General features: G+C 45.7%; 1 protein-coding gene across 2 annotated transcripts in view; it reads right to left on the bottom strand.

The window, feature by feature from the left end:
* Positions 1-17,696, bottom strand: part of LOC132825901 (ral guanine nucleotide dissociation stimulator-like) — a 191,023-nt gene that overhangs the window by 118,202 nt on the left and 55,125 nt on the right. Inside the window, exon 1 of one of the 2 annotated variants that reach the window (XM_060841521.1) lies at positions 12,074-12,278. The exons of the other annotated variant lie outside the window; for it this stretch is intronic. Coding sequence (XP_060697504.1) covers positions 12,074-12,160 — 87 coding nt within the window. The 5' untranslated portion in view covers positions 12,161-12,278. Of the gene's footprint in view, positions 1-12,073; positions 12,279-17,696 lie in introns of those variants that run through there. 2 annotated transcript variants of the gene reach the window in all.

Here is a 17,696-nt window from a genome sequence, read left to right as displayed (position 1 = left end):
CAGGATGTGCATTTGTAGAAAGGAGATTGTAAAGAGTGAAAGATGTAAGCTGAAATAACTCCACACAGGGCAGTATCCAGTCACCCTCTATTTCCACACCACCGCTTCAGAGAGTTAGCTATCAGAGGGTCAGTACCTCTGACATTCCACCATCCCCCCATCCACTTTTTATCTGTTGACCAGGGCTCCTTGATTATATCAGAGTAACAGCTCCAATAATGGAGCTCACATTTGGGATGTCCAACTGCTGACCTCGTTACAACCACTGCACTCCCTGTAACATTAAAGTTCCTGGAAAGTACCTTTGGATGTTTGAGTTCCTTAATAGCAGTACCAAGGAGGCGGTGATACAGTGATAATGGCACTGAGATAATAATCTCAAGCCCTCGGGTAAAACTCTAGGGGCGTGAGTTTGAATCCAGGTGGATTCAGTACACCTGAGTGACCATGTAATTGCTCTCGACTGTGATTAAAAGCCCAATCATCTTCACTAATATCCTTTACAGGACGAAATCTGCTGTCCTTCCCCTGTCTGGACTACATGTGACTCCAAACCCACTGCAATCCTGAAGTGCCTTCCAAAATGAAAACTCAAAAGGAGTAGGTGTGTTGAAATCAGAAACAAAAGCAGGTCTGAAAGCATCTTTGGATAGGTATCAGAGTTAACGTTTCGGGTCCAGTGACCCTTATTCGGAATGGCTTAGAGAGCCAATAAATTCAAGGGTAATGGCAGATGGGCAAAATGTGCTTTCCTTGGCCCATTTCACATACAAACAAAGAAAATAAGTTATTTCCATAGCACCTTCTATTTGTGTTCACTGCAATAATGTAGGAAATGTAGCTGATAATTTAGCTACGAGACACAATCAGAAGTGTGATAATGAACAGACAGTACGTTTTTGTTTAACGTGATGTTGATAGACAGATATAAAATGGCCGTGACCCTTGGGACAATCATCTGCTTGTCCTTGACAGTGTCATCGGATTTTCTACATCCACCAGAAAGGACAAGAGGGCCCTCGACTTAACCTACAGTCTGAACCCCGTGCCTCAGTTCCAGGTTATAGCAGACAGCAGGCTGGAACCGGCCAGGAAAATTCCATCATCACGGCACAAGTTCCCTCTTTTCATGGAGGAAGCAGCAGGACTATGTCATCATGCCCATTTATGGGATAACGGCAGGGTTCCCCATGAAGTGTGTATCATTTCAAAGGAATCACAGGGGGAGGCTGAGCTTTAGATGTGATGACCAACCCCCCCCCCACCCCCCCAGTCAGTTCCATTGCTACATAATTATTGTGTGAGGCAGCAGAACCCAACCCCCACCTGGGGAGGGAGGGGGTGGCAATTCTGTAACACGCTGTTCCAAAGGGGTGTTTTTCTCTGTCTCTCTCCTAATCTAATCAGACGCTGCCACAGAACACAGACTTCCACACAGTAACTCCCCTGCTCTGAAAGCTTACAATTTCAAATAAACCTGATGGCCTATAGCCTGGTGATTTAAGTGAGGAAGGGGAGGTACAGAGAGGTGTAGGGAGGGTACTCCAATGCGGAGGGCCGTGGCAAATCTAGACACACCCCCCAATGGTGGTGGCGATGACTTTCCCATTGGCTGTCCATTGGTCATTGTCCAAGCGGTCATCCTGCAGCCACTGAGGCCCAACCCCCTGGAGAATGGCCAGGGGTGAACACCTACAAGGAACACACAGGCCCAGGAACACGAGCTATCGGTGCTGGGGGCAGGATCACCAAAAGCCTGATGCCAACACCCGCATGCACGCACTTTCAAATCAGAGATTTTACTTGACAAAAGGGGAAAAAAACAGCAGTGAGAAACCTGGGCTGACTTTTTCTCCCCAGTTGGGGGAGGAAAATTAAAACATTCCTTGCAGACATTTTGGCTGATAAACAGAGAGAAGCCTCATTACCCCTCCCCCATGATGGGCCGCAAATATTCATTCCTCAACCAATGCTACAGGACCCGGCCATTTAGCTCACTGCTATTTGAGGGATCGTCCTGTGCACAAATTGGATACCACATTTCCTGTGCATGAACAGTGAGTACATTTGATATTACCTTCTCCTTGGCACTGACTCTCACATCTCCTTCCTTTAATCCACTCGAAATCCACCCCACCCCCACCTCAACAGCAGCTGCCACCTTCAGTCCATCCCTCTAGGACTTTCTTGGGCCCCCTCTAATGTTCTCCAGTTCTTGTGGAGGTAGCACCAAGGTCTTTACAAGACAGAAGGTTGGAGAGAGGTTAAAATAATTTGTAAAGGTAGACTAATGTGCCCTGCGCAAATGTAGTTCCCTGATCAACTGGCTAGCACAGGTCAGGGAGTGGTATCAGACTGGCTAGCACAGGTCAGGGGGTGGTATCAGACTGGCTAGCACAGGTCAGGGGGTGGTATCAGACTGGCTAGCACAGGTCAGGGGGTGGTATCAGACTGGCTAGCAGAGGTCAGGGGGTGGCATTAGACTGGCTAGCAGAGGTCAGGGGGTGGTATCAGACTGGCTAGGACAGGTCATGGGGTGGTATCAGACTAGCTAGCACAGGTCAGGGGGTGGTATCAGACTGGCTAGGACAGGTCAGGGGGTGGTATCAGACTGGCTAGCACAGGTCGGGGGTGGTATCAGACTGGCTAGCACAGGTCAGGGGATGGTATCAGACTGGCTAGCACAGGTCAGGGGATGGTATCAGACTGGCTAGGACAGGTCAGGGGGTGGCATTAGACTGGCTAGCACAGGTCAGGGGTGGTATCAGACTTCACGTCCACAAGGTTAGATAACTCACTTGATAAACCTGTTCAAACCAGCCCCGCTGAAATCTCTCAGTGACCGTGTCCTTTTCAGAAAATAAATTTATTTAGAAAAAGGAGAGATTCGTGCTTAGAGCAGATGGTAACTGACTGCCATCCTAGACTGGCCCGGGGGTCAGTTAGCTCAGTGAGTTGGATGGCTGGTTCATGATACTAATGGTAAGGCCTCAGTTCCTACACTGGGCTGAAGTCCCCATGAATGTCCAAGAGTGTGCCTGTGACACTGAACACAAAGCACTCACTGATTTAACATTACTGCTGGGTGTAAAGGCCAGTATTGCCCTCTCCATTACCACTACCATCTACCCAAAACACCTATGGAGTGCATTTCTTGTGTTTTTGCCTGTGACATCTAGATCCCAAGAACAATCTGTTCCGAAAATCCAAGTGCATGTGTTTTAATGTGAAACAAGAGGGCCAGTAATTTTACTGCTCTTCACACACTCCATTAACGATGACCTTTGACACAGTCCATGTTACTTGCGGCTTCAACATAAATTCACAAGACACCATATCCACCCTTCCACTCTCTAGAGTGCCATAACCCCTGATATAACTGATGTTATTTATGATAAAGTTCACAAGGGCAGCACTTTCTAGGCTGTGAACTCTACATTCCTTAGCCCCTTATGCATCCCTGGTCTACCTCATCCCATCAGTGAAGGCCATGCCTTGAGCTGCCTGGCCTCCAAATGCTGTAAGTTGATCCCCAAGGCTCTCTCCTCTCTTGTAAGACTCTCCTTAAAACATAACCCCTTGGCCAAACTTTTGGCCACCTGTTTTAATATCTCCTTATTTGTCAAAATGACAAATTCAGTTTCATAACTACTCAGAATCTCTTTTTCAGATGTCTTACTATGGTGTAGGAACTATATAAATGTAAGTTGTCTCCTCTTGCTGTCACACTTCATGAGCGATACAATTTGGCATAATGCTGATCAAATCGATGAAAGAAAAGAAAGCAGAAACACCACAAACTAAAAGAAGTACTCCACTTACTGAGACTGCTAGCAGTGCAGTTATATTTCTGAATCAGTAGAGTCATAGAGATGTACAGCACGGAAACAGACCCTTCAGTCCAACTCATCCATGCCGACCAGATATCCCAACCCAATCTAGTCCCACCTACCAGCACCTGGCCCACACCCCTTCAAACCCTTCCTATTCATATACCCATCCAAATGCCTCTTAAATGTTGCAATTATACCAGCCTCCACCACTTCCTCTGGCAGCTCATTCCATACACACACCACCCTGTGTGAAAAAGTTCCCCTGTAGGTCCCTTTTAATCTTTCCCCTCTCACCCTAAACCTATGCCTTCAAACACAACCTTTTAACTCCTATACTCAATGTACTGACCAATAAAAGCAAGTGTACTATCCTATCTACCTGTGACTCCACTTTTAAAAGAACTATGAACCTGCACTCCAAGGTCTCTTTGTTCAGCAACCCTCCCCAGGACCTTACCATTACGTTTATAAGGCCTGCCCTGATTTGCCCAACCAAAACGTAGCATCTCACATTTATTTATGTTACATTCCATCTGCCACTCCTCAGCCCAAAAGCTCATCTGATCAACATCCCGTTGTAACCTTTCTCGATGTCCACTACACCTCCAATTTTGGTGTCATTTGCAAACTTACTAACTGTACCTCCTAGTTCACATCCAAATCATTTATGTAAATGACAAAAAGCAGTGGACCCAGTACTGATCCCTGGAGCACACCACTGGTCACAGGCCTCCAGTCTGAAAAGTATCCCACCTGGATGAACGATGTAGCAGTTCAAATTCCAGCAGGAACTGAAATAACTTAATCAAAGAAAGCCACATGGAAGACTAAGTATTACTTAAGGTGACCATTAGTGAATTATCACAAAAACCTATCTGGTTCACTAATGCCCTTTAGGGAAGGAAGTCTGCTATCCCTACCTGGCCTGGCCTACACGCAATTTCAGATCCACACTATAGATGTTGATGTTCAAGAGAACACAAAACCTTAGAATGCAATTACAGCAAGCATTTGATAAATATCATGTATGTCTTCAGTACAAAGAGACAGGAATACAAGAATACAGAAGTCTTGTTACAATCCGACAACACCAGGAACACTGCTTGCAATTTAGGTCTCCATAGTTAAAGGAGGGATATACTTGAACTGTAGACATTACAGTGATAATGAGATCCTAGATCCATTGGCCGGGGCATCAAGAACAGGGATCGGATTTGCAGATGAAGGAGTTGAAGGTTCGGGACTGAGGAGAAATTTCTTCCCTCAAAGAATACAGAATCTTTACACCAGAAGAGTGTAGATATGATCACTGAATATAGTTAAACTAGAGAGGTGCTTGGTCTCTCGGGGAAGCGAGGGATATAAGAGGTGAATGGCCAAGTGTAGTTGAAAGGCTGATGACCATGATCATATTGAATGGTGGAGCAGACTTGTCAGGCCACATGGTCCACTCTTGTCTCTATGCTACCCTGTGATTGATTCCTTATTGTTCTTAGCAAGCCCTCAGTTAAAGGGCAATTAGGGCTGCTCTTGGGCACATCCCCTGACCAATATCCCACCACTTGGTTCAATTTAGCGTCTCCACCACACAGCCATGTAAGCACTCTGTCCAACAGCATTGCCTCATTCTACATGGCAGACTGGCCCAGAGTTCCTTTCTTATCTCCTTCTTCAGGTCCCCCTCCCTTTAAACTAATTGTTTTTGTTCTTTTTGGTTTATCGAGATCGGCATTCTGTGAATGCTATTGCAGCTTTATAACACTTTGGTTAGGCCACCACTTACAGTATTCTGTTCAATTCTGGTTGCCACATTACAGGAAGGGTTTGGAGGCTTTGGAGAGGGCGCAGAAGAGGTTTACCAGGATGGTGCCTGGAGTAGAGGGGATGAGATGTAAGGAGAGGCTGGACAGACCCCAATTGTTTTCTCTGGAGGGTTGGTGGCTGAGGGGAGACCTGATAAAGTTTATAAATATATGAGAGGCACAGATAGATTCTGACCATCAAGCCTTTCTCCCGCAGAGTGGAAATGTCTAACATTATTGGCATGCATTTAAGGTAAGAGCGGTAAAGTTCAAAGGAGATATGAGGGGCAAGTATTTTTATACAGAGAGTGGTAGGAGTCTGGAACACACTACCACGAGGTAGTGGTGGAGGCAAATATGATAGGAGCGTTTAAGATGCTTTTTGATAAACACATGAATAAGCAACGAATGGAGGGACATGGCCTAAGGGCAGGCAGAAGGGATTAGTTTAACTTCGCATCACGTTCGGTACACATAGTGGGCCAAAGGGCCTGTTCCTGTACTGTACCATTCTACACTCTATGAATGCGCCCCATTAGTACAGCCAGTTCGATCTCCCATCTCACTCCATTCCAGCCCCTCTGTCTCTTCGGTCCATCCACCCTCCCACTGTCCAACTTTCTCCCCCTCATTGGACAATAAATCACTCGGCAACCATTGTCTCTTCAGGACAGAAGAGCAAGAAAGATTGGAAGTGCCAAGAGCCAGTTTCATTATTACCACGATCACGGCGCAGTCATAACAGCCTTTACTGTATTTAGACTGGAAAATGAAAACCACCCACATTCAAATCTGTTGTCATTGAAAAGTCCCCATCATAAAATAGAACAGCTGAGTCAGCCAGATATTGCACCAAACTAATGCTGCTCTTTCGGTCTGATGAAAAAGAGTGTTTTCTACAGACATTCTGTTTTACGGTCTCAATTCTGTGCTGGATCTTATGAACTTTAACACATGTTCAATAACACACAACCCACAGTCAACACGGTGTGTTAATGATCTCCTTCCTCTCCCAGACAAAGGCAGGTGCAAGTTTTGAATCATGCCTTATGCTGCCCCACTGAGTTCAAACTGGAAATCCAGCTCAGTGATCTGGGCTGCTATTGGTCAGGGTATTCACACCTGGTGTGGGGGTGGCACTTCTTGTCAGAGGCAAGCAGAGTAAACAACACATCACTTCCCAGCTTCTGGTACTCAATATTCCGTTCAACAATCTTTTATCACTCAACTGAGGGGAGAAACCAAAGCTCTGTCTAACTTCCCAGCTGAACACCTCAGCAGGTAGCGCAGCACACCCACAGCACTGCACCGCAGTGTGTCTGTCTGCAATGTCAAGCTCAAGTCCTAGAGGGGGACTTGAACCCAGCACCTGCCAACTCTGGGTCAAGTGTGCTACCCACTCAACCAGAGTGAAAGGGACGCTGTGAGGGCCGTTCCCTCTAAACTTCATGCACACTGCCGTTCTGACATCCCACACTTGGTGATTGGCATCAGTGTGCCAATCATGGACTTGGTTGTTGGTTCTGCTCATCACTGCCACACACAGAAGCTCCCACAAGAAAATTAGAGGGAATGCTGGCTATGAGGGCTGTTACAAGGCTGGCACACTGCAGAACTGAATAGTCCATGCTGCTGTATGGCAAAGCGGTCTGAGGCACCAGACTCTGCAGCAACACAGGTTCAAATCCTGCGGCTGCCAAATTGTCCCAGTAGTTAGAGGCTCTGGTGGACCACTGGTAGTGTCCCTGAACCTGGATCAGGAGGAGCTGGGTTCAAGTCCCATCTACTCCAGAAGAGGCTGACCGTAAACCATCTAGAGCTAAAGGCCCTGGTAAAGATGGTGATACTCATGGGTGGGTGATACATGGATTCTTCCCACTGAGTCACACTGTCCTCCAAACATACAGTCTGATAGCACCAGCCACCTGCATGTGGGTCTCAGGGCGACAGAGGGTTCTCAGATGATCAACATTCTATCCCCACACAGTAAAAAACTCAAGGAACCGCCAAACATCAGATGGTCTGAAGAAACGACACGTTTGCATTCATGTAAAAAACACGTGTAGGTCAGGTCTTCGAACATCTGGTCCCGGCCATGAGATGCAGCAGCAAGCACTCACGGTGATAGTGTCAGCAGGAAGGTGCTAGGGCAGGGGGAAAAACAAGGGGGATGATAACGAAGGGAAACAACACCATAGGAGCAGTGCCGAATGAATGGAAGAGGCAAGAGAATGCCAACAGGAGCTGGGAGAGTATCAATTTGATTTGCAGGGGGGAGAACGGCAGAATGGCTACGTTTGGCAGCTTGAAGAGAAGGATTGCTGGTCACCACGAACCTCTGGCTAATGTTCTGGGGAGAATGAATTCAAATGACAATAGACAATAGGTGCAGGAGTAGGCCATTCTGCCCTTCGAGCCTGCACCACCATTCAATATGATCATGGCTGATCATCCTCAATCAGTATCCTGTTCCTGCCTTATCTCCATAACCCTTGATTCCACTATCTTTGAGAGCTCTATCCAACTCTTTCTTAAACAAATCCAGAGACTGGGCCTCCTCTGGGGCAGAGCATTCCACACAGCCACCACTCTCTGGGTGAAGAAGTTTCTCCTCATCTCTGTCCTAAATGGCCTACCCCTTATTTTTAAGCTGTGTCCTCTGGTTCAGTCATGTCATCATAGCAGCTGGTGAAATTTGAATTCACTAAAATGTTAATCTAATGGTGACTGTGTAATCACTCTTGTTTGTCATCTGGTTCACTTTTAGGGATGGAAATCTACTATCCTTACCCGGTCTGGCCTACAAGACAGCGTGGTTGATTGTTAACTACTCTCTTAGCAATAAGACTAGTTAATAAGTCAAATGGGTAAAGAATCATTAATCTGACACGAACAGAAGGGTCAGATCACTGCTTACTGCCGGAATTATGTATTCAACTAGTGGCAAAGAAGGAGCAAGTTGTATGTGACTAACAGGCCTATAAGCTCCAGAAAATCGACTTTAATAGCGGAGACAAGTGTGTGTGTTTGTGCATGTGTGCATACTAAATATACAGTAGACCAAAGGCTATGACATCGCAAATAATAACTTAGCAGAGCAGGGATATCAGTGGGGCACAGGAACATAAATATATACCAGATACAAGGTACATATAAATATACAGCAGGAAATAGGAAATTACAGGCTAAATTCACATAACTTTATGTAATTTTATTTCTAATAATATGATCTATTTATACACAAAGGTAAGTATCTTACAGACTGATGTATACTTACCTTTATGACACATCTATAATTTGAAATGTTTACATTTCCTGACAAAACACTGTTTAATGTAAACTGTACGAGAGCATGTTAAATCAGGGAGAGTTCTACTCTACAATACGTGTAACAACAGTGTGTATAATGCCACACATGACTCTGCTGCTAAGATGCAGAGGTTTCTGCCTTTAGGTCAGAAGGTCAAAGCACAAAATGACTGTGGTGAAGAAGGGTCACTGGATTGCAAACGCTAACTCTGCTTTCCACCTCCATGCATGCTGCCAGGCCTGCTGAGTTTCTCCAGCATCTTCAGCTTTTATTCCAAAGTGACTGATTTTCTCTCTCCTCCATTAATTACCACATTCAAGTAAAGAGAGTCAGAATCTTTCAGCTCAAAAAAGGTCACTCACGGGAAGTTGGCATCGCTGGCTAGACTGGCATTTATTGCCCGTTCCTAATTGCCCGATGGACAGTTAAATGTCAACCACCTTGCTCTGGAACTGGACTCACACGCAGGCCAGACCAGGTAAGGACGCAAGTTTACTTAGTGAACCAGATGGATTTTACAACAATTAACAAGGTCATCATTGGGCTAGAATTTATTACGGACTTTAATTGAATTCAAATGGCACCATTTGCCATGGTGGGATTTGAATCCATGACCCCAGAACATTAGCCTTGAGTTCTAGATTTCTAGGCCACTGAGATGATCCAGCTTTAATAAAAACTGGAGTTTTGCAGCATTTTGCTTTTGAGTAAATCTATATGGGGCGGACTCTAGAGCTTGGGGCCAAGGCTTGGTCTGGGGGGTGTTGGTGGGCACTATAAGTGTGACGTTTTCTTTGCCAACGTCCAGTATGCATCAGAGGAGGGGAGGCACCTCACCTTGGTGGGACCACTGCATGACTGGAGACTCGGACAGTACAACTGTCTCTTTGAGTAGCCCACTTGATTGGCACCACATCCACAAATGTTCACACCCTCCACCGCCGACACTGAGAGGCAACAGCGTGTACTATCTACAGAGCTTCACCAAAGATCCTTAGACAGTGCCTTCCAAACCCACGACCACTTCCATCTGGAAGGACAAGGGCTGCAGATACATGGGGAACACCACCCCCTGCAAGTTCCCCTCCAAGCTACTCACCATCCTGACATGGAAATAGGTTGCCGTTCCTTCACTGTTGCTGGGTCAAAATCCTGGAATTCCCTCCCTAAGGGCATTGTGGGTCAACCCACAGCAGGTGGACTGCAGCGGTTCAAGAAGGCAGCTCAACCCCACCTTCTCAAGGGCAGTGGTGAGCCCTTGTTAGTGGGCCCAGCCAGTGACACCCACATCACAGCAGTGAATAAAAACACCTTGCCTCAACTTTGAGTCACTGATTTTGGAGTGGGTTTGTGCTAGGTTTTGAGTGGAGGACTCTCATTGCTTGTTCTTTTAACTGTTGGGAATGGACAGCAAAGGCATTTTCCTTCCCAACAGCGTGACAGAAAGCAAGGCAGCAGGTTTAAAAATAAAGTTCAAATTCACAACCCACCACCATTTCTCCTTCCAAAATCTACCTGCATCGATGTAACACCTCTAACCTTGAGGAAAGGTGCCCAGGAGTTTGACAGCAGCAATGGTAAGGACTGTGCAACAGGTGAATGGTTTATTTGGTTATGGGGATACGGGTGCTACTCTGTGATCGAGCATTTCTGACCCAGTCCTGGTGATTGTTGAACTGAGCAGCTGGCTTGAGCCATTTCGAAGGGGCGTGAAGGGTTAACCACAGGGTTCCAAATTCACATTGAGGCCAGACTGGGTAAAGACAGCCGATTTCTGTCCCGAAAGGACTAATCAACATGAGTCTAATCTTTAATTCTAAGTTTTTAAAAATTGAATTCAAACTTCAAAAAATTTAATTCAAGGTGCGGCACGGTGGTTCAGTGGTTAGCACTGTTGCTTCACAGCACCAAGGTCCCAGGTTCGATTCCAGCCTCGGGCAACTGTCTGTGTGGCGTTTGCACATTTTCCCCGTGTCTGCGTGGGTTTCCTCCGGGTGCTCCGGTCTCTTCCCATAATCCAAAGATGTGCAGGCCAGGTGAATTGGCCATGCTAAATTGCCCATAGTATTAGGTGCTTTTATCAAAGGGAAATGTTACTCTTCGGAGGGTTGGTGTGGACTTGTTGGGCTGAAGGGCCTGTTTCCACACTGTAGGGAATCTAATCGAACTTCACCATCTGCCTTGGTGGGATTTGAACCCATCTCCCTAGAGTATTAGAATCATAGAGCCCTACAGTGTGGAAGCAGGCCATTCAATCCAGCAAGGCCATATCAACCCTCCAAAGAGCATCCTACTCCTCCTTCCCTATAATCCTGCAATTTCCACCAAGCCTGTCCATCCCTGGACACTATGGGCAATTTAGCATGGCCAATTCACCTAAATGGCACATCTTTGGATTGTGGGAGGAAACTGGAGCACCCGGAGGAAACCCACGCAGACACGGGGAGAATGTGTAAACTCCACTGTCGCCCAAGGGTGGAATCGAACCCAGGTCCCAGGCACTCCGAGACAGCAGTGCTAACCACTGAGCCACCTTTACCTTGGGGGAAAAGGAGGATCATTAGCCTCGTGGCAATGTTATTGTTAACAATTATATAATGTTGTCATCCTTCCTGTTGTTTTTTTGCCAGAACACATCCACTCTTGAACGCTGCAGGACTAATACGCTTTGGAATGCAGAAGATAATAAATCTTAAATGTCCAACACTCTCGGGCCCAGGCATAGTGTGAGGGTACATTGTCGAGCAAAACATTCACGAGAACCCAAATTTATTGTTTCTGTTGTTTATTTCCCCCACCAATCTCGGCAATGGCTGGGGGGGGGGATGCTGGTGTATTCCATTAAACAAAATAAAAACAAAGAATCGCTGGAAATATGAAACAAAATAAAGACAGAAATAGCTGGAGAAACTCAGCAGGTCTGGCAGTATTTGTGGAGAGAGAAAGCAGGGTGTAATTCCTGAAGGAACTCAGCAGATCTGGCAGTATTGGTGGAGAGAGAAAGCTGGGTTAACGTTCCAGGTCCAGTGACAATTCTTCAGACTCGTGAGTGAGAGTTGGGCCGGGATCCTGAATATGTCAACTCCAGTCCTGTGTGGCAAAATGATGTGTGTGAAAGGCAGACTTACCAAGCCATCGATCAGGTCGAACATACAGACTTTGACGGGCTGGGCTAGTGCCGTTTGAAGGCTGAACATCGATCTTGTTGGCTCCATTTCCTCTCTCTGCACACCCCTCTCTCTCTCTCTCTCTCTCTCTTTCTCTCTCCCCCTTCTCCTGTGCTGTGAACCACTGGATATTGAACACTCCCTCACATGGCTGTTCCACAGTTTGCCTGCTGTCAGTTAGCACTGGGAGTCCTGTCACTGTGACACAGGGAAACTCCCCCCTCCCCACCCCACTTTCTGTGTTGCACCGAATTTGGCGGATGCTGTAAGAAAGCTTCCTTCCTGTCAGTTCTGCAGCCCTGGATTTTTGAAAAAAAGCCTGCTGTTCTGGGTTAGCTACCTCATTGCCTTCCCTGTGCAGGCTGGAACACGCTCCCAGATCTGCATCTTGCTGTCAAAGTACACACACCAGCCTCATACCAATGCACAGCTCTTTCCCATTCTGCACTGCCTCATCTCAACTCCCTGCGATTGATATTCAATTGACTGCACTTATGTAAAGCACATCTGTTTTATTAGAAACACATGCTTATGAAGAAAGACTTGCATTTATATAGCACCTTTCACAGTCCCAAGACCTTTCTAGCCAATATAGTATTTTTAAGCGCAGTGACCTGCTGTAAAGTAGAACATTTGTATAGCTAATTTGAATACAGCTCCACACACAAACAAAAACAATGTGACAATGACCACATCTGCTGTTTCTAAAGCTAGTGCCTGAACACTAGGGGAAACCTCCCCTGCTCTTTTCATATCAGTGGCACAGTGTCTGTAATGTCCACCCAAGAGGGCAGCTTGACCATCAGTCTTTCAGTCATCCCAGTGTAGGTCTAGAGTACTGCACAGTCTGTGTTTCCAAAAAGACGTTAAACTGAGGCCCTGTCCACGCTCTCAGGTCCACACGAAACAGCCCATGGCACCATTTATCTCAAACACCATCAGTATCAGGTTAGCCAGTCGTTATCACATTATAATTTGTGTACAAATTGGCTGCCGAGCTAAAAACAGTGGCTACACTTCAAAAGTTGCTTCATTGTCTGTTAAACACTTTCAGGTGGTTGTTCAAGGTGCTATACCAATGCAAGTCTTTACACTTTGTTCATGCCTCTAATGGTCATGTTGCCACAGGGTCTCTGACTAAAGGCGCAGTTGCCAACGAGGGATGGGAATGCACAAGAGCCCAGACTCAGTGAAATGAATAGATAAAGAATAAACAGAGATGGAGAGGACGTTACAGTGGGGACAGGTAAGAGAGTTAACAATCGTACATCAGCTAGTATTCTTAATATAGTCAATGCTTAACAAAGTGCACCGTCTAACCACCTGAAAAAGCATCAAAGAATGAAAACTATATTTAGCAGATCGACTTCAGATTGATTTATTTAAATACAGGTTCAAAGTGGACCCATGGAGTTTATTGATATAATTCACCCTTACTCCAAAACTCTTTCAATCCAGTATTGAACATGTGTCATCTTGTATCCTTGTCTGGTTTGGGAAAACAAGGTCTAATGCTCAAGGGAACAGAAAGCTTACTCCAGACCTGGACTGGATCCAGTACACACTAGATTGGTACCGGCAGTATGTGAACCTGTGAAAGACAGGTTAACACTTTCCGTATCACCTTTCTGATATACTGCATACAGATCTGGTCCCTTTACTTGAGGAAGGATGTAACTGCATTGGAGGAAGCTCAGAGAAGATTCACTAGATTGACTCTACAGATGAGGGGTCTGTCTAATGAAAAGAGACTAAATAGTTTAGGTTTGTACTCTCCAGAGTTGAAAAGAATCAAGAACAACCTTTTCCTGCTGTTATCAGAATTTTGAATGGACCTCTTTGATGCTGATGTGATCTCTCTCTGCACCTTCTCATCACTGTATCCTGCACTCTGCTCTGTTACCCTGGTATAACTTGTACAGCATGATCCACCTGTAAAGCACACCAGACAACACTTTTCACTGTTCCTTGGTGCACATGACAATAATAAACCAATAAAACCAAATTGAGGTATATAAAATGCTAAAAGGGATTGACAAAGTAAATATAGAGTCGGTATTTCCCCTTAAGGGACAATCCAGAATGAGGGGCCGATGGGATTAGAATAACAAGGTGGGTGTGTTTGACTGACATAGACATGATGGGCCGAAGGAGCTTTCCCCGTGCTGTCGATCTCTAGGACTCTCTCGGATAAGGGCTGGCAGATTTAAAACAGAGCTGAGGAAGAATTACTTCTCTCAAAGGGTGGTGAATCTGTGGAATACACTCTCCCAGAGTATGGTGGGTGCTAGGTCATTGAGGGGATTTGAAGAGATAGACAGATTTTTTTATGAGTAACAGGTTAAAGGGGGTGGGCAGGAATGTGGAGTTTAGATTGACATGACATCAACCATCTCCACCCCATCATCTCCATTCCTCATTCCCCCATCCCCAACATCTCTATATGTCACTCACCCTGTGCCATCGTCTCTGTTTCCCTGCCCCCATCCCAATATCTTCATATCCCTCTCCCCCATCCCATCATCTCTGTATGTCACTTGTTCCACCCCATTGTCTCCATATTCCCCCCCCGTACCCATTCCCCCCATCTCAACATCTCCACATGTCACCCACACCCCCATCGTCTCCATATCCCCCTCCCGCAACCCCATCGTCTCCATATCCCCCTACCACAATCCCATAATCTCCATTCCCCTTTACCCCACTCCTTCATCTCCATACCCCCTCTCCCACCCTATCATCTCCATTCCCCCTCCCCCATCACCTATGTTCTCCCCTCCCCCACCCCATCCTTGGCCATGATGCCTTTGCCAGATAAGATTGTAATAAATGGCGGAGCCAGCTGCCGTTGGCTACCCCTTCTCCTAACTGTATGTTCACCAGAACCTGGGCCAGTAATGTCTCTCATTATTCTCCTATAGGTGACTGGCCCATCTATCTCCTGCCTCCCCTCCAGTTCTTTCTTGTTTGCCTTTCTGTTGTGTTGAGTCCTGCGGAGGGAGCCATCTTGCTTCGGAGTAGGTTAAATAATCCATAAGGCCCATCACAGTTACAGCACAGAAACAGGCCATTCAGCACTGCTAGTCTGTGCTCACATCCTGGCTCCAAAGCATTCTAACATGGCCTTATCAACATGTTTTTATATTTATCATGATTTAAATATTTTACTTCCTATCCCAAGAATTCCAGCTTCCCAACAAATCCTGGATCCCTAAATGGATTTATTTGTGACCAACTGAAATGTTATGGCTCCATAGTTTCCCCAGTGGAAACATATGTCCGCCCGACACAATACTTCCAGCATTTACTGAGAAGTGAAGTTGAAGTTTTTTATCTCATTGGGACTGAGGTGTATGCAAGAGAGAAAGGAGAGGACAGTTTACACAGCACGAGAAGAGAGTGATGATGGTTGGGCTCTATTTACATTCTGTACTATTAATTAAGCAGTCGATATTAAAGACCTCCAACACAGGTCAACCTTCACCTGCTGTCTCTCCTGCAGGTAACCCCTCTACCTGTTCAGTCTTTCCTGATAACTGGTACCTATTAATTCTACAAGTGGATACTGCAGATGCTGGAGATTAGAGTCTAGATTAGAGTGGTGCTGGGAAAGCACAGCAGGTCAGGCAGCATCCGAGGAGCAGGAAAATCAATGTTTTGGGCCAAAGCCCTTCATCAGGGTTCCTGATGACCCGAAATGTCGATTTTCCTGCTCCTCGGACGCTGCCCAACCTGCTGTGCTTTTCCAGCACCGCTCTAATCTTGACCCTTTCAGTTCTACCGTCAATCACAGACCAGCAGTGCAGGCTGGGGAGGAAGTAGTCCTCATTCAATCACTACCACTAAACGTTTCATACGATTTGCCCAAAAGACCATCCAGGAAGAAGTTAGATGAAACGTAATGTTGACAATAGGCACTGTATCTGTACGTTAAATGACCTGTTAATGGAGCTGCCTCTTTTAGAAACGTGATATTTTATAAAAACTCCACACTCGAGTCCCTTTGAAATACCACAGATTCCGATGAAGATAACTCTTCTAAGACCTTTATAAATGAACAAGTCGTTTCAATTGCGTTAAAACCAGGTTACAGTTGCTATGTAAAATGAGCCATTATTATTTATATAGATAGCCATTTGTTTCCACATTTCCCTATGGCAGGCTGATGGATCTAGAAGGTTCAGGAACATTCCTCAGCTGCTGCCACAGAACAAAAGCAGCCTATACTCTCAGAAACTTATGCCCGGCCCCTTCTGACACTTGGTTGCTAAGGTTACGGGGTCAGCCATTTACATGAAAAAAATGCCCTGGAGGTTCCTGTCTCTTCTTAAAACCACAAAAATAAAACTTCATTCCTGATAATACAAACAAATACTGGCCTGGTGATGACAGTGCTTAGAACTGATCAGAGTTTCAGCTACCAGCCTTTGTGTAGTTTCCGAGAGATCTTGTGGAGCAGTGGTAATGTCCCTACCTCTGAGCCAGGAGATAGGGTTCCCACTTGCTCCACTGGCGTGTTATAAAATCCCTGGTCTTAAAAATATTTTATTTTCTCCGCTTATTTAAGGAGGTTGTTGGGTCCTAGAGACCCGAGTGCACAATCCAGGCTGACAATATTGAGGGGGTGCTGCACTGTCAGAGATGCTGCCTTTGAGATAATAAGTTAACCTGAAGCCCATAGACAATCCCACTTCACTGTTTGTTCAAAGGGCAGGGAATCTGTAACTCCACCTCAACCGAGGGCCCGAGGTCAGAAGATAGTGGTCAGTATCCAATTGGTGTTTGTGGGATCTTGCTATGCCTCCTGATTTGTCTGCCATGCCTCCTACTTTACAGCATTGCCTGGTCTGACTGCACCTCCCGCTTTCCCAATCTGTTGCCATTCAGATGGTAATCTGCCCTCCTGGTTTTGCCTCCATAGTGGAGTAGCAAAGAGGGATGATAGGGCCTCAGTTTAGCATCTCATCCAAAAGGCAGCACCTGCAACAGTGCAGCACTCCTTCATTGCCCTTCCCTGGGGAAGGGGAGGGCAGGGGTCAGTCTAGATTCAGTTTATAAAGAGCAGTTTCATTAACTATAAGGCACTGAGGAATTGTGGACAGTACTACACAAATAAAAACTATTTTGTTTTCTTTCATTGCCTTTTCCTGAATTCCTTCCACTCCATGTCTGTCATCTTTCTCTATTGTTAGATGCAGAAGATATTTTCTGACAGTGTACTGTACCTTGATCCTTTAACAGGATAAGCACACTTTGTAGCACCGAAACTCAATAGTACGATGTTATCAAATAAACACCGTGCGATTCTATTAAATTCTTCCTCATGTATTTGTGGTATTTGAACAAAGCTGCCAGTGAAACTGGTTTATGAGAAATCAGTTGCACTTATCCAGCATCTTTCATGAAGTCAGGATGTCCTAAAGGTATGTTTGAAGTTTAGTCACTGCTGTGATATAGGAAACACAGTAGCCAATTCTTACATAGGAAGCTCCCATAAATACCAATGCAACATAAAACTGATAATGTAATTCTATTTGAGTGATAAATGCTGACCAATCTACTAGCAGTACCTCCCTGTCTTTCT

This window comes from Hemiscyllium ocellatum, chromosome 21 (genome assembly GCF_020745735.1).
Source record: "Hemiscyllium ocellatum isolate sHemOce1 chromosome 21, sHemOce1.pat.X.cur, whole genome shotgun sequence".
Lineage (NCBI taxonomy): Eukaryota > Metazoa > Chordata > Chondrichthyes > Orectolobiformes > Hemiscylliidae > Hemiscyllium > Hemiscyllium ocellatum.
This window is presented reverse-complemented; position numbering and strand designations above follow the sequence as displayed.